The sequence below is a fragment of the Saccoglossus kowalevskii genome, chromosome 4, assembly GCF_978046115.1.
Source record: "Saccoglossus kowalevskii chromosome 4, keSacKowa6.1, whole genome shotgun sequence".
Classification (NCBI taxonomy): Eukaryota; Metazoa; Hemichordata; class Enteropneusta; family Harrimaniidae; genus Saccoglossus; species Saccoglossus kowalevskii.
Genome location: NC_140644.1, coordinates 12,595,388 through 12,619,331, shown reverse-complemented (window position 1 = coordinate 12,619,331; position 23,944 = coordinate 12,595,388). Strand labels below are relative to the sequence as shown.

At 36.4% G+C, this 23,944-nt stretch overlaps 1 protein-coding gene and 1 long non-coding RNA gene across 2 annotated transcripts in view; one reads left to right on the top strand and one right to left on the bottom strand.

Annotated features, from left to right (window-relative positions):
* LOC144344222 (uncharacterized) overlaps positions 1–23,944 on the top strand; it is an 80,577-nt gene that overhangs the window by 12,522 nt on the left and 44,111 nt on the right. The window lies entirely within an intron of this gene.
* Positions 1–23,944, bottom strand: part of LOC100378457 (N-acetylglucosamine-6-phosphate deacetylase-like) — a 50,754-nt gene that overhangs the window by 22,961 nt on the left and 3,849 nt on the right. Inside the window, exons 2-3 of the mRNA XM_085497796.1 lie at positions 10,077–10,308; positions 737–876 (exon numbers count right to left, since the gene is read on the bottom strand). Coding sequence (XP_085353922.1) covers positions 737–876; positions 10,077–10,296 — 360 coding nt within the window. The 5' untranslated portion in view covers positions 10,297–10,308. The remainder of the gene's footprint in view (positions 1–736; positions 877–10,076; positions 10,309–23,944) is intronic.

The window sequence follows — 23,944 nt, the reverse complement described above, 5'->3', positions numbered from 1 at the left end:
TTTTCTCAAATAATTGTCTCATTTTATAAATCACAATTGTTGCATGTGTTTTACACATGTTGGATATATAGCTTCGGATCTACCGATATATTGAACGTGACATGAGGGGGGGGGGGGGTCAACTGTATTTGAGAATAAGTAACAGTATGTACAATATTGATTACTTTAGCTATTCTAGCCCTAATTTTTCTGAATTTGTTTTCTTATATTCTTCAATATTTCTGGAAATGAACCCTACTTTTTGAGCCAACAGGCAAAATTTGCATTAATTTTCATTTTTTACTCAAAAAAATTGGCTATTTTTGTCCAAATCTTTTGAAGGAAAGTGCACACTATAAACATGACTATTTTGTGAACTTATGATGAAGAGGCAACTGGTTGTGAAAAGGCTAGGTTTTAATTGAAAGGCAGTTTTAACACTATGACCATCACTATTTTGGTGCTACATTTTCCAGATTTTCTTAATTTAATTTTGAACCAAATGGACATTAATCAGCTACAGGTCTGTGATGTTCTCTCCCATAATGCATTTCTCAGTTACATGCTCAATAGTGCAAAATTTTGACTTGGCTGAAACCCTCTTGAAATGACATATCACTCTTGGTCAAGGGCGAACTGGTGCAATTTACAAAACCAAAAATTATTAATTTAGTGCATTTTGCAAAAAAAAAAAAAACAATGAATAATTATTACTTTCACATCATCATAATAAGTGTTAATATTTAACAATAGATACCTTTGGATAGAAGAGCTTCTCTGATGAAATCACTGTTGGACAAAATGACGTTATTCCGTGAGTAAGAAGATATTTAGCAATTTCGGACAGCCCTTTTTCTAGCTTCTCATGTTCTGATGAAAAATCGTATCCTAGTCCACCTGCATTCAAAATAGACAACCTGTGAGATTTAACTGCATTGATTTTCTGTTTCGACCAAATCCCAATTCCAGAATTAATAGTGATTTGTGTGCTTGCGCATATTGCATGACCTGGGGTTCCACCCTCACCCATAAATTTTATGTTTGAAAAGTGAAGGTACATGAAAGAAACAATTGACTGGGATGAAATAAACATCCATGGTACAGTGATAGTTCAATTATCAGCCATATTCCTCTGAAAAAATTTAAACAAGCCGCCTGTCAGCTGAGATAGTGTAACACACCGTTCACAAAGCCTCACAGATCATTGATTCAGTGGGACAAATGTGTACGGGAAAGATAAATTTTGGGGCTCGGCACAGGAAAGATACATGTGGTTCATCGATATAGTCACCAAGACCGGAAGCAGGGGCAACAAAACCAGGCGGCACACACAGGAACTTTAAAGGGGAAGTCAATGCAAACAACACAATGACCCCCCAAGAAAAAGCTCCACAAATGTAGGAGAATGCAATTCACAGTTTTTTTATATCACTTTTTATTCTCTAGATATTCAACATTTCATCAGTATTATGTAGTCAGCCATCTTGATTCTCAAGCAAAGGATCATGGGTAAAGTATGACATCATGTTGTCTGTTGTCAGAAATTGAGAAAATGATTTCATCTATAACATGGGAAATACTGATGCAAATTAGTTCAAATTTTCGTTATGCATATTACTCTTGTATATGATTATAGTAATGTAAATTAGATGTTACAAATACACATAAAGTGAAGATATTGCCAAAAAACGTTAAAAAAATAAATATCGTTATTTTCGTTGTGAAATATAGAATGACACTTTTTTGTCCACTTTTTATAGTCAACAAGTAATATATCACCTATATAACCTACTCACATCGGTAAATTGTATACAATATAAGGAAATTTGAGCATTTGGTAAAAAAACATAAAAATTAATATTTTCAGTTCTGTTTCCGAGACAACTATTTTATAAGCATGTTTGGCACCAGTACATGTATGCTACTCTGTTCCAAACTTTCAGCCAATATGAAGTTCAACTTTTGAAGTTATAGATGAAATCATTTTCTCAATTTCTGACAACAGACTCTATGATGTCATACTTTACCCATAATCCTTTGCTGAAGAATCAAGATGGCGGTCTACATAAATTGTTGAAAAATTGAATATCTAGAGAATGAGAAGTGATATAAAAAAACTGTAAATTGCATGTTCTTACATTTGTCGAGCTCTTCCATCGAGGAGTATTATGTTGTTAGCCTTGACTTTCACTTTAACTCCACAATCTTTAATGCAATCTACTTCAGTAAAATAAACAAAGGTACAATAATTAGCATATGCATATAAATATGTGAGATAGGATATCCTGAAAATATATCAAGGAAAGAAAGAAAACCTAACCTTAGCTAATTAGAGTTTGAGTTTAAATGTGCTAATCGGTCCCTCAATGAATAATAAAATCAGCTAATTTGTCCCTAACAAAGCCAATGTTATCAACAATAAATGAACAATAACCATCAATCAATCAAAAAACACAAGTGTACATAAGTAACAAACACATGAATATGTCAACAGTTCAGCATCGATGTTCACATCAGGTCACAGTTCACTCACTGTGTGCAGTTCCTGAGGCTTGACGAAATCCACCGTTGGGGGCGCTACATGACGAAATTGTGTTCGCAGATTATTCAGGCACGGCATTGAGGGCGCTGTTCAACAGCAATGTTTTCAAAAGTTCATTCAAGGAAATTCTGAACAATAGTCATAATCAATCGTCATAATTCAGAAATAGTTCTCTGTACAGTGGGACACAACTTGACTACCAATCAAAACAAGTGTTATTCAGCAGACAGTTTGAAAGTGGAAAGTTGAGAGGTAGAATTACTGTACCCTATATTAGCTTAGTTACAGCTGCCATCAGATGTCACCAGTCAGCGGTTCTTTTGATGAATGAGGACTGATGTCACCACAGAGTCACCAAAAGTTCAGGGTGAGATTCACCCACTCCCGTTGCATGGGAAATCTTGAAATACAGCTGGAAACGTTGATTCCGGTCCGATTTCCCAAAAACACAGTTCTCTGAGTTCCTCTTCTCATAAGCTCTCTGAATATGAGAACCACATCCCAGTTAACTCCTGGTTTAAGCAGGAATGCAACTGCTTCCCACAGAGCTGTCCCAAAACCCTGTCGACACTCTGGGAACTATCTGCTGACTAATTCAAACTTGCAAGCTAAGCTAGTATCTTTAATGGGGGTAGCTCCACCCTTGGACGCACCCCATAGATCAAGGAGTCCATCATCTGATAATGACAGTGTACTTTTCGACAGGTATTAATGATTCTAAAATTCCCCGATCCCTATATGGAGTGAAACACAGCTCAGCCCATTGTTTCTGAAAAAGTGGGAAAATTGCCTGGAATGTGCTTATAACTTTGAAAATCTGGATAATTGTGCGTGATTATCAATAACAATAAAACTAAAAAATAAAGAAACCTACGTCAATACACTATTATCATATGTCTAATTAGTTAACTTATTAATTTCACGACTAATTAATATTAATCACCTCAATTGCTTATTAAGCTATTTTAATTAATTTCTGCCCTAATTAGTACTAAGTAGCCATTAACTTGCTTGTAATAAGTGATTTCATCTTCATCTTCAATTTGGTCTCCATGGTTACCCCCATAGCTACCAAGAAAGCTATAGTACTCTGTATAGGAAACTTACTGCAAACACAGTAATTCTGGAAGCGATTAAGCAACGCTCAAAAGCTCCTAATAAAAATCACAAATTATCTATGATATACTACGGCTAAACTTCAAACATTAAATCTTTGCTAATTATACTCATTACCACATAATTGGCTTTGACCTAATTCTTACTTTCCTTGTAGTTTTAACTGAAGTTCACACACACTAACCATAACACTAATTAACTGTCACTCTCACAACTGATAGTGGGTTCTCAAGTATCAACAAGAGAACTGGTGATGGTTGTAGAACCATAACTGCCTCAGCTCAAAGATTGTTATGTAATACATGGGAATGTTAAAGGTAAATGTATTTTAATGTTACCTCTGTGTAATTTACAATCAGGGATCTGCCCACGCTGGTCGGCGCCGGTCGCTAGCGACCGGCACTCAGAATTTCCGACCAGGACAAAAAGTTGGCGACCAGCACTATTCCATTTGTTTATGATACACACAGGATGTCGGCCACTGGACCATCATTCTATTGTCCTTGTTGGTTTTAACACACAACACAATGCAACAAATTAACACACAACAAAACTTGAAAGAAGATACCGCTGTTCAAAATCAATGTACACGTGTGACATCGGCCTAATGTGTTTTTGTTTTAACCTCTGATTGACATTCTGTTAGTTTTAACACGGATGTATAGTACATCCATGGTTTTAACAAACGAACCAGATCGGAATAAGTCGTACATCAAGATAATGGAAGGGGAGACAATGATAAATTAACAGAAGGAAGGATTACCATTGCAAGTTTAGTTGTGTGTAGGATTTGCCGAGTTGAACAATAACTTGCTCACTTCACCGGCAGCGATGCGTCAAGCTGTCGTTCCTTTAATCTGCACTTGTACTCGAGTGTAGTAACCGTCATTGATGTTTTTGGCTTCATGACTCGTTCATAAAAATCAATTCATAAGCTATATTCAGTCAGCGATACAGGGAATACTAATTTCTCACTATTAATATGATTTATCAGCATTCCAATTAAATTAAATTAAATTAAATTCTTGTTGCCACTTTTGCCGTAACAAACGGACGACACGCTTTAAAAAAAAAAATGGCTGCCAGGTCAGAGGTCAATGTCTAAGAATACGTATTTTAGACGTGATTTCAAAAATAAAGTGTATATATTTTTTCACTTTTATTAAAGCAGATTAATTTTACATTGAAATATTTAAAATAAATAAAAGTTAAAATAATTAAAGTAGTTAATTCGTAGCTAGTAGAATGGAAAATGAATATTAATTAGTTCATAAATATTAATGAGCTCATGAATATTAATTAGCGACCAGCACTCAAATCAAACTGGAAACATTGTTCTGGAGGAGAGAAACAACGAACGACTCTCTCTCTCTCTCTCTTGGGGTTCGAGCTGGCAACGTCGTACTGTGTCGTCGGGGAAGACTGTGTGGCCGCTGAGTGAAGATCGGAAGCGGATCGGGGATTCCGGGACAGAAGAGGTGCCTTAGAAGAACACTGTTGTTGCGGTGCACCGATGGACTTCTAGTTCAACCCGTGCGAAGTTCGTTGTGACTGGTAGGTGAACTGTAACCGTAACTGTTCGGAAAGGGGCCCCTGAAACGTCTTTGATTGCGATCGAATGTTGAACAATTATCACGTGAACTTTCATTGCGTCAAAACTTTGTGATTTACGTTGTTGTAGCTTTTCGTGGGCAGTGAGAGCACTTTTTCCTGTATTGTGTAGTTTTTTATGCGTGGCCACCGAGATTGCGTCATTCCCTCGTTGCACGCCTTGCGAATTTTCCTAATTTTTCCCGTCTGGCGGCGTGTTTGGGACAGCAACGCACTCTCTTGGTAGATTGTATAGACTGCTTAGTTAGTCACATTTTTGTGATCAGCACTGTGAGGTGGATTTTACTGATTTTGTTGTGACGCTGTGCATTTTTGATTATTGTGTTTACCCCGCTTTGTTTGTGTACGTGGTTGGGTGCATGCCTGTGCGTTTGTGCTGAGTTAGGAGCTAGTGTTTGCTGTGTGGACGTTGTTAACCCTTTTTTTATCCACACACCCTGCTTCTTGTTTAGCGTGGGGTTGCTGTGGGCGGTATTTACTGCTTTGTTCAGGCATTTTATTTGTACAGCAGTTAGGCGTTTCATTGTATTCGGCGTGAGTGTTAGGCACTGCCAGGTTAATTTAGTTAATTAATAGGCAAGTTCCTGGCGGGTTAATTTTATATGATTTTATTTTTCCAGTGACAAGGCGCCACTGGGTTAATTTGGTCAGTCTGTTGGATTGACTTAGTCTGTTTATTGACTTGGTTTATTTGCCAGGTTCTGTCAGGTTAATACTGTGTACCTTTTGATAGTAGGCTTTACTTAAGGTAGAGATGCAGTTTATTTGGCTTGCTTTTTAATTGAGTAATTAGACAATGAAGATGGTATTATATATCCAACATGTTATATATTTTCTGAAAGCTTATTATACAAACTTTGTAAAACTTGTCTTTATTTTAAATATCCAGAATGCGTTTTTGATTTTGGGTCAAAAATATGCTTTTTTTGACAAAAGTGGTTTAAAAAAAATTAGCTTAAAAACTTCAAGTCCATTTGTGGATAAAATTACATCACTGGATACCTTGGTATACTACTAATTCAAATGCGTCCACTCATCTCTCTAACGACTTTCAAAGTCGCACAGCATGACCTCAAAGTTCACTCTTTTCTATTTTTGCATAATTTATATATCCATGATAATTGCGGACTTGTTATTTTTGTTCCACTCACCGTAATAAACTGTCCGAACGCATTTTGAAGGGGGAACACCTTGTCAATAATGTGTGAAAATTTCGAGGCAAATGGCCAAAGCGTCTATCAGCTATTTTAATTTAAAACCCAAGAATTCACCAAAAATAGAAGACGAGAAAAAGGCTAATTTGCATATTTGCGCGTTAAACCGGGAATTACTGCTTTGTCATACTTTCTAGACTATTGAAATTGAAAGTTGACATATAGACATAGACATTTTATGTAAAATCGTTGGACCAGAACAACTGCTCTTGAATATATAAATCAGAAACACGTCATTCATACCAGTGTTTTGATGGGGTCGGTAAAAACACGTGGCAATGGCCAGTAAATATGACGTCATCTCATGAATTATTAAACAGGGGGCGGTCCTAGGAAGGTGACCTTTTATCACGATCAAAACATCATGGCTTCTCTTCGATGTATTTTCAATAAAAAATCTACGAGTATTTCAGAGCCTATGGTTTACCGTGAAGAGTACAAAGTGGGATATTAAATTATTTATCCTTGATGATTTTTATGTAGCATTGAGAACCAACTCCAGGAAGCGAACACACAATAATGAATAATCGCGTAATCCTAGAATCGAAACGCGAGGCACAGAAGTTTTGTTCATCCTTTCCAATCCCATTTTTCCCACTGCAACATATTTGTTAAAAGAAATATTTGAATTATGTTCGTTTTTTAAGGAGGCATTTTTTTATTTTTCCGATTTTGGCAACGCCTTATTCAGGGATTTTCTAAGACAGTCGCAGACAATCAGCGCACGGATGTATGTACAAAACATGCGGTTGTACTACTGGCGACGGTCGCCTGTAAGAAGAGAGCTCCAGCTCCTAACGTAAAAGTTTTAAAATTTCGACCGGTTTTAAATAATTAGTGTTGGAAATCTGACATGTTTTAAGAGTGCAAAATCAAGGTGCATTTTCGAGCGGTCGAATTTTTCTGAATAGAAATCGGCAAATGAAAAAAATAGGAGTGCTAAACAGTGTGCTTCGTTAGTTTAATAAAAAAATGGAATGTCCGACAAATTGACGTAAACTTCCCCATTTTTCACGGAAAAAGCAAAGGTCGTGGCCGAGTTGCAGGCTAAAAAACTCAAAAATCAAAACAAAATCATCAATCAGTAAGTATTATGACAAGGAAAACAAAACATCAGACGCGGAGAAGCGGTCAGCGCGTCAAAAGAGTTGTTACCGTAATGTATCAAGTTACCTTTCTCTGTGATTTATTTTTCATTGAAATTATTTGGTTGTTTTCAATTAATTTTAGCGTACCTCTGCAATTTATTTTAGCATTGTCAGGTGTTTGCTTCATTGAATTAAACGGAGTTCGTCCGGTTGCAAACAAAGCTGTCTCGCACCACCTAGCAAAACTTGCGAATGATCGAAGTACAGGTACCCATTGGACAAAAGATACACAAAAGTTTGTATCTCCCCGACCCAGTGCAATATATCCGGTTAGAATCAAAGCTCACGTGTCCCTTATTTGAGGGACCAGATTCTGCCGTAAATTCGGGATGGGATTTAGAAAATAAATAAAATGGGACTTTTAAGGTGTATTTTGGCGTCATTTTCAGACATTTCAATCATTCCTGATGCCTAAAATAGAGTCTAAGTTTTACCGTAGTCATTGACGCCTATTCAAGAGTATGATGTTTATTGTGACTAGCGTGAATGGGTAAGCTTCGTTTCGACAATGAGCAGTTATCACTGTAAACAATGTTAAATTATTCTTCACATGCTCAGTTTATTTTTTGAGAACAATTATTTAAAAATAAAATCTCTCAGTCAATCAGAAACTCGGATTCATGCCTTCAGGGAAAGTCATGTTTGGACGCTCACATCAATTTTATTTTTCGTTCGGTGGGCTGATGCCTTCAGTGTAGCTTTTGCCTCTTCCGACATAGAAATCATCTGAATATTCTTTCTACCTCTCTTTCTTTTCACACCACGCATAATGTAATGATAAAAATTAGGAAAAAACACTGAGGAAATATAATGTTTGGTTTGCTAGCGAGCAAGAACTGATTTGAGAATAATTGCACATGCGCGTGAATTGAATGAACTATGACCCGTACAATCTCGATTTGCATATTGTCAATCAAAGGTCCTGTTATTTGGTTACTCATGCAAATTAGGCAATTGGACATAAACATTGCCACGTGTGAGTGTTTTTTATTTTTAACCAGAAAATAAACAGCAATTTTAACGGTGTTCCAATAAGAATTCATTGGTCAAATTTTCACAGAATGTTCTTTAGATAAAAATCTATATAAAAAACGAAAAAAACTATTTTTGATTGAAATTCACAAATAAACTGCATCTCTACCTTAATTGTGTTATGTGGCGAGGTTAATATTGACGTTATTATATTAAATTGGCAGTATACCTGTCTGTTTATAACCGAAATATATGTGTTGGCTGGCTTTTTCGGTTGACTGATTCATTCCCTGACTGTATCTGCATACCAACTCCTCTACCCCGGACCATCAAGTCTGTCTTTGGTACGCGAGACAGCCCCTGTGATTGTGAGGAGGAAGACGACTAGTGGTATCCTGCGAGTTTATTTAGACTGGTGAACGGAAGTTTCATCATCTGCCTCGCCCCGTCAGAGTCCCATGAACGCCGGAGGGCGGGGGTGGCACACGCAAACTGCAAACAAAGTTATTTACCTCATCCATAATTGTTGATAGTTATCCACTTTGCAACCGCCTTGATGGATGTATTGTGACGTATTTTGACCCCGGATTCTGACCTTGCATTCTGGCTACATTTACTGCCCTTTCATACCACTTCAGTTTCCTTTCATTATTTCATCCAGATTCCACGATATTTAATATTTAAAACCAACCTTCATTTCACAGTCACTCTAGTTTTTACTTTTTTTAAATTATTTTACTGATCAAAAGACTTTCCACTCCCATCATGCAATCCCCCATAGTACTTTCTGGAACACAGAGGCGATCGCCAGCATATTTACAAATAACCTCTCTCTCAGGAGCTGAGGAATAAACACCAGCTGGTACACATACACTAACATGTACTAGCTATCGTACCCTGGGTCTATTGACTTACAATGCATACTCAGTTAGAACCTACTTTTAATCGTATGAAATCATTAAGTTCTAATTATTTCAACCGGTTACACTAGCTTTGTTCATCTGGCAGAGTTCTTGAATGATTTTACCCTGAAAATTACGACCTTGATCACTATGTATTCTGTGTGGAACGCCAAATCTGAAGAACCAATCACAAACCAAAACTCTCTCTATGGATGTGGCTTTCTGATCACGTGTGGGTATAGCTTGCGTGAATTTAGTAAACATGTCGGTAAGTACAAGTACATTTTCAACACCACTAGAACTAGGCTCAAGAAGCGTATAATCTACATGTAGGTACTACTACATAGACCCTTTTCATAAGTTGAGCGCCCTCAAGCACTTCATGTTTCAGAATGGTATAAAAGCTCCACTGTCTCCATAGACAACCAGCAGCTATCTAGGAAGTACTGTTTTAAAGGTACGAAACTCTGAATTTTGATTTTATTTCTATTTCGACCCCATGCTAAGCTGAACATTGAAGTCTCCACTATGTTTATGAAGTTTTCATAATTTGTTTCTGCATGTTTTTTTGGAAAAAAAAGTCAAAATTTACCATTGATTTGCACATCAATAAGTCCAGGAGATAATATCATTCCATTACAATTGATCTTTACATCTGCATATCCTTTCTCATCCCAGAATAATTTCCTTGGATTCAATATTTTTCCTTCTCTCACCCATAAATCCTCCTTTATTAAGTTATGCCCAAAGAGTAAGTAACAGTTGTGGAATTGAAGAATTCGAGACTGTGAGACAGATTCATTAGATGGCATTATAGGCTAAATCTGTAACAATAAAACAATAAATAAATAATAACTTTTCTAAACAAGCAGCTTCTCGGCTGAGATAGCTCCGCTCATAAGAATGCACATTTCAATTAATGCACTGGGTACATAAGGTACTAGGCACATGCAAAGAATTAACGGAATCGGTCCACAGGATTCTGAAATATTACTATTGACAGACTGATGCACGAACGAACGGACGGACGGACATGTATCCTAACATGTATGATCGATGTACTAAATTTGAATGAAAACTGACAAACCATGTCCAAAATACAACATTTTCAAAAAACAAGATGGCTGCCAGTCGGCCATTTTGAATTGAATCGCTAAACCACTGCATGTGCATATGTCCCAGATAAAGTACTAGGCACATGCAAAGAATGAACGGAATCGGTCCAAGGGATTCTGAGATATGACTCCGGACGGACGCACAGACGCACACACGGAGACCGAATTATAAGTCCCCATTTTCGGACTTCGTATGCCCACAGATACTCACGACCTCACGAATAGGACTCAGGAAGTGACGTATTGATTGCTCAATAGTGTGGTGGTACATTATAACGATGCCGGGGCCATTATTATCAATATATTTGCTATTTCCTAAATAATTACGAAATTAGCTTGGGGTCATTATTTGAACATTGTTCAGTTGTTTGGTCTTTATTTGGAAACTTGTTTGGTTATTATTTGGTCATTATTATGCGCTTATTCCATTATTGTGTTATTATTGCAGCATCGTATTGCTATTGTTTCCATATTTCAACTTTGTTTCTTAATTATTTCATTATTGTGTAATTGCTACAATATTATTTTGGCACTGTTTCATTATGTTACAATTGTGTCGTTATTTAGACATTATCTTGACATTCAATTGTCATAAGATTCAGTTATTTTCACATCTAAATATCTTGACATTCGATTCGCTTGATTGCGATTACCTCAACATTCGATTACCTGACCTACATTACCTGACCCCGCTATACATGTAGTATTCAATCCATAGTCCCGGGCCTCCTCCGATAAAGCACTGCTCATGATGACGTGACAATGCAAACTTTGTAAAAGTTAGCGTGAATGATGACCGTTTCATCAACATCCAGGAAACTGAGGTCGTCAGAGCCTGTTGTGACGAAATATCAAATGCCGCAAAAATTGTTGTTGACACAACGCGCTGCTAGCGAAATTCGCGAGAGATGATCCGACTTGATCATTAGATGATTACCAGAATGTGTCAAGAACCAAACAAGATTTGAAAGAGCAACTAATATTCTTCAAGCTGGTGTTTTTTGTTTTTTTTTATAGATTTTATTTTCTCATTCTTTTCGCCTGTTTTTTTCAGTTTAAAAGTGTGAGCTGGCTGGAGCCTTCCAGCCATTCCTTGTCTATTTCAAATACACTAGATACAAGCCGATCACCATGAACCCCCCCCCCCATCTCATAGGAACCGCGTACAGTTTACTATACCGTACTTATCCGGGTAAGAGCCCATGCCTGGACAAACGCCCACCCCCCACTTTTGACACAATAAAGAAGTTGAGATCATATCTGGGCACACGCCCAGAGGGTCTTTTTCTACAAAAAACAAAAAAATATTTTCTATTCGTTGACTGTGGTTGTATTAACAGTTGACTTTCTTGAAGTCTGTCGTGATACTTATAAAAATTGTTAATTGCGTATAACAAGGGGTGAATGCAAAATAGCTGTGACAGCTTTCTGCCTTCAGGGCAGCGCGTTCACCGCTGATTTTTTTCAGAATCATAACAGTCAGCAAGTCTATAAAAATAAATATTAAAGCAGAAACGGTAGTTCTCTTTTTGAAATATGTCGTGGCCCTAAAAAGGGCCGGCCGTTTGGTTTGTGCTTCCTTAGAAACGATTCAAACAAATCGTATAAGCTAAGCAAGTGTCGCACTCGTTCAGCTTTAGCGTCGTCGACAATGAAAACAATGTTGTAATATTGTAGCAACCCGTACCCGGGAGAATGGTTGAAATCACGTTATTTTGGCTTTATAAATATTTTGTAGCAGCTTACGAATCCATAACTGGGGCCAGCAATTTTGCAATGTCACGCCGAAGACTGCCAACTTTTTTACCATCTTTTATCACCGCTATTGCATTTCTGTCATGAAAACTATTCTTCTGTCGTTGGATAAAAAAAAAACTTCCTATTTCAAGTCCACCGCGATATCCATATAGTGAGACATTCCAACCGCCGGAACTTGCTGAATGATAACTTTCACCGTGATCAATAAGCGTCGAGTCACGATTTGACCTTTATGATGAAATACTAGTAGTGATGTCATTCGTAGCCAATCAGTAAAGCAGATGCATAAAGGTCAAAGATGATTGCTAGACTGTAAACAAAAGCATCGTGTGCCATCGCAGCAGAGCAACCCAATTTTTCTTGTCTCTTTATTATGATTAGCCATGAATGAAAAGTGTCAAGCTGACAGACTGCGAAATCCGTGGATTAAAAGTGCTAAGTCCAACTTGTGTGGGACGATATTGACGAACTTCAGGAATAAGTTGTAGGGATTTTGTTCGACGGCTACAGTGACGCCGCGACTTGGACATTTGAGGGTTTTGAGTTTGACGAAGATGGCAATGAACGTACAAATAAAGATCTGAGAAGTTTTTTTCGAACAGCTATGAATTTTTATAATTTTTACTGTGTAAATTTGTAAATTATTATTGATCTTGTATGACGGTTGATTCGTAATTTGTCGAGACCGGAAATCATTTTACGCAGTTTAACCCCTGACATTTTAATTCATTTCGAGTTCACGCGTATTGGGCGTGTTTGTCGGCGGGAAGATCCTAACTCAAATGATTCCTCACTGTCGATTTTTATTATTTCTGGTTTATTTGTCACATTATCAGCAATACATTATTTTTGTTTTACTTCTAGTGTTGCATATTGTTCATTTATTTCCGTTGCATGTTTTAATTTGACGTTCTATTCCCTGCCGCAGTTCGATCTGTGTGTTGTCAGTTTTTGCGAATTTTCGGTTTTTTTTGCCACGGATCTCCTGGCAAACGTCCACCCCTTCTTTTTGGCAATTTTCCATGTTCAAGACCCTGGGCTTATACCCGGATAAATACGGTAGTTCCTGGGCTCCTTGTGGTCTAAGCTGTCTGTGAAAAGTGAAATTAACAATTTATTTCTGGTGACGAGGCAGCTTGTTGGAACTGGCGGACTGTGTTACAATGTGATAACGACTACGGAGGTCGCGTTTCCACGCAACTTCGAACTTCGCCTGGGGACGCTCACACCCATCGGAGCAGAGAAAACTATAGAGCTGTGAAACTGCTTTGATTTTCTTCGCGGCAATAACAGGAGTTCCAACTGTTCCATTCTTAGTCAAACACAGTAATGCGTAAATTTATTTTCGGATATATAAACTGTAAAATACTTTGTTTTTGCTTGGAATTAATTTACGCTGAAGGAATGATTTAACGAAAATAAAATCCAGCAAATATACCTTTTTTCTATATTTTACATTCAACTTGTCAAAAATAAGTGAAAATAAATTTCATACAAAACACCCAAAAAAGTATTTTCAGCGAAAATTAATTCCAGCAAAAACAAGTCATTGTCAATGACACGTCCCTGTTCCGTTCATATTTGAGTGAAATATACATTCAAAGCAGATCATGACCGAAATGCACCTGCATATGTACAACACATTGTACTAAATCTGAACAAAATCCATCCATGCATGACTGAGATCCGGTTCCGGAATTGTGAAAATACGTGATTTTGATGCATTATCGGCCTTAAAATGGCCATCATTCAGCTATTGTTAAGCGGATCATGAAACAAATGCACATATCTATTTGTGACATGATGTACCATGGGTGTGTGAAGTTTGAACTTCATCAATCCAGACATGTCTTAGATACGGATCCAGAACTGAATTCTTTAACAAAATGGCCGCCAGTCGGCCATTTCGAACTTGATCCGCAAAAAAAAAGACGTGCATCAAGGTCCTACATGTATTATGTTTAATGTATGTACCAAATTTTAATGAAAGCCGTCCATGCATAACTGAGATCCGGGTCCGGAATGGTTAAAATGTGCAATTTCAATGCATTTTCGGCCTTAAAGCGGCCGCCATTTGGCTATCGTTAATGAGATCATGAAACAAATGCACATACATATTTGTGACATGATGTACCTTGTGTGTGTGAAGTTTGAACTTGATCAATCCAGACATGTCTTAGATACGGATCCAGAACTGAATTCTTCAACAAAATGGCCGCCAGTCGGCCATTTCGAACTTGATCCGCAAAAAAAAAGACGTGCATCAAGGTCCTATTATGTTTAATGTATGTACCAAATTTTACCATATCCGTCCATGCATAACTGAGATCTGGGTCCAGAATGGTGAAAATGTGCGATTTCAATGCATTTTCGGCCTTAAAGCGGCCCCCATTTGGCTATCGTTAATGAGATCATGAAACAAATGCACATACATATTCGTGACATGATGTACCTTGTGTGTGTGAAGTTTGAACTTGATCAATCCAGACATGTCTCGGATACGGATCCAGAACTGAATTCTTTAAAACAAAATGGCCGCCAGTCTGCCATTGCGAACTTGATCCGAAAAAAAAAAATGACGTGCATCAAGGTCCTATTATGTTTAATGTATGTACCAAATTTGAACAAAATCCATCAATGCATAACTGAGATCCGGGTCCGGAATGGTGAAAATGTGCGATTTCATTGCATTTTCGGCCTTAAAGCGGCCGCCATTTGGCTATCGTTAATGAGATCATGAAACAAATGCATGTGCATATGTCCCATATAATGTGTGATGTATGAGTGAAGTTTGAACTTAATCGGTCCATGCATGTTCGAGATACAGGTGATCACGGACGCACGGGTGCATGGACACACAGACGCACACAGGGCAAACCATAAGTCCCCGTTTTCGGACTACGTCCGGACTACGTCCGAACGGGGACTAACAAGGGAGAAAACAAAATGTGCACACATTTTTCTAGCTGCTGAAAATCATACCTCAAAATACAAAATACCTTGTCCAAACCAGTTACGAGTGCTTATAAGACATTAAACTATCGCAAAATGTTGTCTGATTACATATAAATCATATATTTTTCCAGATTTTACACATTTATGACGAAATTTGACATTTTCGATTCTCTGTGATACCAGCCTTCAAGTTGTGTCAATTTGTGCATGTGTTCGCGCCCTCAAACGCCAGGACTGCATTTTTACCTTGCCCGTAACATCAAAGATGGAAGGGAAAGGTATATTAAGGGAAAAATTTCTGTCCGGCGTTGTCGTCGTCGTCGTTAATAATGTTATTGTGTGCACAATAACTTTACTAATTCTATTCCAAACTTTATCAAACTTGGTCACCTTATTCATGAGTATAAAGTCTTCCCTGGGTATGAAGAACAGATGTCCTGTATGAAAATATCACGCAAAAATTGAGAAAATCTGATAAAATATTTTCTACTTGACTGATCACTTGTGATACACATTCAAAGGTCACTGATCCCAGTGTGAATGTGCATTGCTGTATGTGTTCAATGAAGCAAATCATTTATCTTGTAATAATATCCTTGGTAATGTATATATATGCTAGACTGGATTTCAATGCAAACTCATGGAGAGAGTTGTTGCAGTCTGATACAGATTTGCAAACCTACCAATAAAATCTTAACAGAAAACAAGATGTCAGATAATCAATATAAGCATATATGAAGTGGGTGCCAAACTTTTGGTCAAGATCTGAAGCCGATAGAAAATTATGTCTGTTTAGTCTCATCCACATTTTGAGAGGAAAATTATACTCAAAAATATGTATTCTGTATTTGACATACAGTTCATTTGAAAAAAAACAAAAAAACGTTTCTTTGTTGAAGTATATAAATTTTGAGAATCAAAATTCGCAGCAATTTGCCTCAGCTATTAGGATGTAATTTTACATTTGTATAATACTAATTTGAAAACACACTTCAAAGACTGTATTTTGACTGTTTCTACTTGACTGATCACTGGTGATACACATCAAAGGTCACTGATCTCAGTGGAAATATGCATTGTTGTATGTGTTCAATGAAGCAAATGATTTATCTTGTAATAATATCCTTGGTAATGTATCTCAGAATCCCATACTGGGTTTCAAAACCAACTCATGGAGAGATTGCACAGTCTGATACACATTTGCAAACCTACCAATAAAATCTTTATAGAAAACAAGATGTCAGATAATCAATATAAGCACTCCTATGAAGTGGGTGCCAAACTTTTGGTCAAGATCTGAAGCCGATAGAAAATTATGTCTGTTTAGTCTTATCCACATTTTGAGAGGAAAATTATACTCAAAAATATTATTCTGTATTTGACATACAGTTCATTTGAAAAAAAAAAAAAAAAACGTTTCTTTGTTGAAGTATATAAATTTTGAGAATCAAAATTCGCAGCAATTTGCCTCAGCTATTAGGATGTAATTTTACATTTGTATAATACTAATTTGAAAACACACTTCAAAGACTGTATTTTGACTGTTTCTACTTGACTGATCACTGGTGATACACATCAAAGGTCACTGATCTCAGTGGAAATATGCATTGTTGTATGTGTTCAATGAAGCAAATGATTTATCTTGTAATAATATCCTTGGTAATGTATCTCAGAATCCCATACTGGGTTTCAAAACCAACTCATGGAGAGGTTGCACAGTCTGATACACATTTGCAAACCTACCAATAAAATCTTTATAGAAAACAAGATGTCAGAAAATCAATATAAGCACTCCTATGAACTGGGTGCCAAACTTTGATCAAGATCTGAAGCTAATAGAAAATCTGTTTAGTTCAAAGTTATCAAATCAAAAACAATACATAAAAAATACATAAAAAGCAAAACATTTCATCCACATTTTAAAAAGAAAATTGTTCTAAAATATATGTATTCTGTATTTGACAAACAGTTCATTCGACAAATGAAAACTCACAGGAATATGTTTCAGCTATTAGAACAGAATGATAGAGTTTTTATAATACTGGTTTAAAAACACACTTCAAAGATTGCAGTGTTTGAAGATGTAGATTTTCAGGAGACAACAGTACTGTTGACTTCTCCCTCCACTGGACACCAACTACATGTAACTATTTAAGTTGATTTGCATACAAAGCAGAGCTTGCAACATGATAGCTATTCATAAAGGGTGTTTTGTTTTTTTTACTTTTCATATAATACAGTAGTCACACAATGAGGCAGTTCATATTTGTCTCAGTGAATCATTAATTTTTGACAGACACCTGTACAAAATACTTGGATAAAAGCCAGCTAAGATTTTCTGTTCTCTTGCATGTTTTATGAATCTAGTCAAGTCTAAATGCAGCACTTTTTTTGTGTTGCGATGAGGCATTTGTTTTTATACTAAAATATCTGAATTACTTTGAATAAAGCTGGAAATTATGTCCCTTAAAATAATTAAACAAATAAGGCACCAATGTTTTTGTAACATATTTACATCTTTTAAGGACATTTGGTAGACTGATTCCCCACTGTTGGTTCAACCCCAAAACTTGTTTGTATTCAAAATTAATTATGACAATGCATATTTATATTGAAACAAAATATGTTAAAGGGAATTATATTATATAACAAAGGGCAAGGTCACCACAGTTCAACTATGTTCTTTCTTTGCTGCCAGAATTTGAAATTCTCAACTATGCATAATCATTTGAGATAAATCTGAAACATCCTGTTTGATATTTCAACTAAATCGAGAAAGACAGGTAAGACAATATAGAATTGTGTATAATTGACAAAGAAAGGAAATGCAGCCCTAGCGTTTGAGGGCGCGAACGCATGCGCAGATTGACATAACTTGAAGGCTGGTATCACAGACCAGCCTCATTCCCAACTTGATACTGGAATTCTCATTTTTTTGATGTATTTGAAGTTTTTTACCCGGATCGTTTTAACCATTTCCATAAATAGTTATAGACTATAATTGATTATGCGAAATTACTGCATTTTTGGTGGTTTCTGGCCTACTCCTCTCACTGTTATGTTAGAATTACCGCGAGAGTGCCTCCTATGGATTTTCAACATGGCGGCTCACAATATTACGTTCGGTAAGTCCTTTATTTTTACGTTTTACACGAAAAAAAAAGCAATTTTTAGAATATAACGTTCGATTTCTTCAATTGTTGGCGCCTTTTTTGTTGCAAAAATGCTGGTCGTGAAAATGAAAAACGTAATTTTGTTGGGGATTTCGAGAGCTTTACAACGATATGTAGATCGACCATATACACGTTATGTCCCTCATAGGAGTAGTGAATAAAGTGTCATAATGTATTTTGTCATTAATTTGCATACCATATATTCACTATTGAGATAATATATACACTATTGAGATACTATCGGTATAGGGATAAAATGAACATTTTCCATGTATCTGTTTTTGATACCAATGCATTTCATTCGTTTCTCTCAATATTATTTTCTGACATATTATTCATAATAAATTATGTAATATTAAAGTGAGAATATACTAAATAGAGTCAATAACAAATGATTTTCAAAAAAAATGTGCCACGCCCCCTCCACTTGCCCCATTTCTCCAGTAAACGTGACACACATTGATGGGTTTGAAGTTGAAGAATTAATACCTAGAAAATAGTGTCATTACAAATTTGACAATTTAGGCTGAATTTAGAATAGTTTTACCAAGTGTAAACAATAACTTATTATTATGACAGATTTTTATATTAAATATTGAGATTAGTTTAATAACAAATGATTTTCAAAGAAAATGTGCCAGGCCCCCCTCCACATGCCCCATTTTTTACGGTCAAAGACTTCATAGAAAATAGTGTCATTACAAATTTGACAATTTAGGCTGACTTTGGAATAGTTTTACCAAGTGTAAATGATAATTTATTATTATGACAGATTTTTGATATTAAATATTGAGATTAGTAATGCATCTTGTGTTTTGTTTCAGATCTTTTGTGCTGAACTTACCATGGACAGTTTGCATGTGACGAGTGATGCCTTGCTTGATTTTATATACAACATGGAGATGTGATGCACATAGTGTGCATTTGTATTCCTTGTGTGTGCCAAATAAAATTTCAAAATGTGATTCAGCAGAATCCAACAAATTCACTTCAGTGTGTTCAGTGTATTTAATTTCAAATGCTAGTGAAGCTGCTTCAAGTTTCTTATCAAGTTTGTTAAGATCATCCTTTTTAGTAACTTGAAGTAACTTTGCTGAATGATTTGCTTCATTAATTTCAACCTTGGTATCAAATCGGTCGGCCAGTTTTGATTCATATTGTTTCACATCGTGTTTTTGATCTTCAGATAACTTTGCAAACTTTTGTAAAAATTCCAGTTGTTGGTCGATCTTTTGAGCCTCGTTGAAGAGCTCGTCAATTAGTTTACTCACGTTTCTCAATTTAGCATGAAGGTGATCCATAGTGTATTCATTTATGGGGTCATACTTTATAAGAGGATGATTACTCTGACCATTACTTTTTTCTTCTGCCCATGAATTCATATCCGCAAGAGTGATAGACATATCCCATTCATGATTTGGATTGTGACATTTATGAACTGTAGCCAAACATAAATTGCAGAAAAAACTTGTACTCTTTCTCTGCAAGACCAAACTTTTATACTTTTCATCTCCTTCCAGTTTTCTACAATATTTCATCCCCTTTATAAAATGTTGAGCAATTTTTTCAGTGCATGCCAGAACAGGAAGAATATCAACTTCTATCACTCTCTGGGGCATTTATAATGGCAAATGGAATGCGGCTTGCATCAGACTGTGAATTTGGATCTCTCCATACTTCATTACCATTATATTTTATCAGACGTATAGCACCACTGATGGCAAATACTTTGAAATTTTGGGACACTCCCTTGAAATCTTGGAAAGTGTCGCCACCCTCACCTACAACTATTTCTAACGTCTGTCTCTCATTTTCATCATCAAGGTCATAATCCAATTTGTTTTCAGTCAATATGTTGAGAACACTTCTCCAAACCAGGCCTTCAATATCATGAACAAACCAGCCCTTTTTATTTTGAGAGGCAGTTTCTGACACCATATTGTGGAACCGTTTCAAATTATTTCACAAAGTGGTTAATCTGGGAATTCTTGAAACATTTTCTTGTGTTCTCAGAGATTTCTCTAAACCATCATAGTCAGTTTCAGATAGACCGCCCCCTAGATGGATAAATATGTGTTCTGCTTCAGAATCATTCCATAATTTAGTGTCATCTGTAGTCTGATCTAATTTCTGGGAAGATGGTGCTGCTAATAAAGCCAATTTAACAGAAGGAGGCAGAATATCTGATGTAATGGCTTCCTTGAAAAATGATACAGATAATACTGATTTGGCAAATGCTTTATTTTTTAATTTTATCTTATAGTCTAGCTACTGTATTTTTTCTTATGATTTGTATTTTACTTACCATACTGCGCCCTCTGATGGCATAGTAGTGTAATAAAGTTATTATTATTATTATTTATCTTTATTTAATCGTAATTGCCAAAGCGCACTCTCATCAAATCCAGAAAACTTTTCACCTACTGCCTGGTGCCGATTTAAGATTTTACTGATGTAGGCTCGACTCCCAGTGGCTTTCTTAGAAATAGCTGATCTTTTCGTGCTAAATAGAACTGCAGGAGAGACTTCCAAATATTTCTTTGAATCATCCCATTCGTGACCCTTTAAATTTTCCAGCAAATTTCTCACCACTTGTCTTACTTGAGATGGCCCTTTTTGAATGATCAAATCGGAAAGTTGCCCTATTTCATTAGCAACGAGCGATCTCGCCTTCATCAGCTTAAATCTGTGAAAAGCACGGCTGGCAGTAGAGCTTGTCGTCATTCCCATAACGAACAAATCATTCGACGCGACAGCATAATATCGCCTACAAACCATTCGAAGTGAGCACATCGTTTTAACTTTCTCAAACTGTGAACTATCGTCATCACTGTCATTAAAAAAGCAACAAAACTCAAATATTCGAGTCAAAATCTCGGAAGAAAGATCAGAAAGCGAACAAACTTGTGTGCCGATGACAACATTGGCGATCGACTGAGCAGTTGAAGCCGATTTCCCACGTGATTTTGCGGCTAAATTTGCCTGCTTGACTCTTTTGGATACTCTTGACATGATTGTGTAGGAATACGTCCAGAAAATGTGATATTGGTACAATAAATCGCACGATAAGCACATGGAAGGCGAACCCGGAAACAACTCACGAGCTAAAAACTGTTTTTGCGCAGAACGATGCCAGAATTTTCAGTTCTGCTCCACGGTACGAGGTTTTACCCAGAATTCAACACGTTCTGTACCAACGCATATTGCTATGCGCAGAACTGAAATTCTGGCATCGTTCTGCGCAAAAACCGTTTTTAGCGCTTGAGTTGTTTCCGGGTCAGCCTTCCATGTGCTTATCGTGCGATTTATTGTACCAATATCACATTTTCTGGATGTATTCCTACACAATCATGCTAAGAGTATCCAAAAGAGTCAAGCAGGCAAGTTTAGCCGCAAAATTACGTGGGAAATTGGCTTCAACTGCTCACTCGATCGCCGATGTTGTCCGTCGGCACACAAGGTCGTTCGCTTTCTGATCTTTCTTCCGAGATTTTGACTCGAATATTCAGGTTTTGTTGCTTTTTGACTCCCATGTGCGAAGCACAAAATGGGAGTCTTTGCAGTTAGTGTGTCTGTATGTGTGTATGTGTGTGTGTATGTATGTGTGTATGTGTGTATGTGTGTGTGTATGTGTGTGTGTATGTGTGTATGTGTGTGTGTATGTGTGTCCGACTGTTCCACTGCTATCTCAAGAACCATACATCGGTTTTTGATGAAACTTGGTGCATAGATGCTCTGGGCCAATGCGCAGATTTGATTAGGTTTTGGTAAAAATCCATGCTCGTTAATTACCTAATTTGCATGATAATTAGCTAATTTTTAGCTGTTCTATGACTGTTCCACTGATATCTAAAGAACCACTCATTGGATTTTGATGAAACTTGGTACATAGATGCTCTGAACATATGCGCAGATTTGATTAATTTTTGGTAAAAATCCGTGCATATTAATTACCTAATTTGCATGATAATTAGCTATTTTTTAGTGGTTCCATGACTGTTCCACTGATATCTAAACAACCACTCATTGGATTTTGATGAAACTTGGTACATAGATGCTCTGAACTAATGCTAGGTTTTGATTAGTTTTTGGTAATAATCCGTGGATACTAATTACCTAATTTGCATAATGATTAGTCAATTTTCGGTTTTTCCACTGATATCTCAAGTACTAATCATCACATTTCAATGAAACTTGGTACATAGATGTCATACGACACTGCACAGACCTGATAGTTTTTATGGTAATATCAGTACATATTAATTACCTAATTTGCATAATTAATTAATTTTCAGCATTTGATATAAGTAGTTAGCATTACATTTCAATGAAACTTGGTACTTACATACTCAAGGACTATGCAGAGATTGATTGTTTTCGATAAATATTTGTGCATATTAATCACCTAATTTGCATAATTAGTTAATTTTCAGCTTTTCCACGGGTATCTCAAGTACTAATCATCGCATTTCAATGAAACTTGGTACATAGATCCTTTAGGACTATGCAGAGACCTGATTAGCTTTAGGGTAAATAATTGTGCATATTAATAACCTAATTTGCATAATTAATTTTCAGCTTTTCTACTGATATCTAAAGTACTAATCATCACATTTCAATGAATCTAGAATTATGCAGACCCAATTAGTTTCCGGTAAATATTTGTGCATATTAATCACCTAATTTGCATAATTAACCAACTTTCGCACTGATATCTCAGGTACTATACATCACATATCAATGAATGTACATGGATGCTGTAGGACAATAGACAGACCTGAATAATTGTGGGTTAAAATCTGTACATATTAATTACCTAATTTGCATAATTAACCAATTTTAAGCTTTCACACTGATATCTAAAGTACCGTAAAAACTCCAAAATTTCGACCGGTTTTAAATAATTGGTGTTAGAAATGTGACGTGTTTTTAGAGTCAAAATTAAGGTGCATTTTCGGATGGTCGAATTTTTCAGAATAGAAATCAGCAAAAAAAAATGGGGTTGATAGACAGTGTGCTTCATTAGTTTTTAAAAAATGCAATGTCCGTCAATTGACGTAAACTTCCTCATGTTTCACAGTAAAAGCAAAGGTCGTGGCCGAGTTGTAACTCAAAATCTAAACAAAGTCATCAATCAGTGAGTATTATGACAAGCAAAACAAAACATCATTTATTTGTATTTCATAACCATTCAACAAATTTATTTTGTGTACATTATTATAATCACTACTGAGTACAGTAATAATCAACAATTCAGAAACGCAGCATGCCGAGATTTTTGTGTTCGTTTTTATTTGAAACTTCGTTTATTTAGAATATATTTTCGTTACCAATAAAATAAAAATCTCTCAGTCAATCAGAAACCCGGATTCATGCCTTTGAGGAAGGTCCCGTTTGAACGCTCACATCGGTTTTTTTTTCGTTTGGGGGAAAACTAAAACTGGTCGCAATTTTCGAAT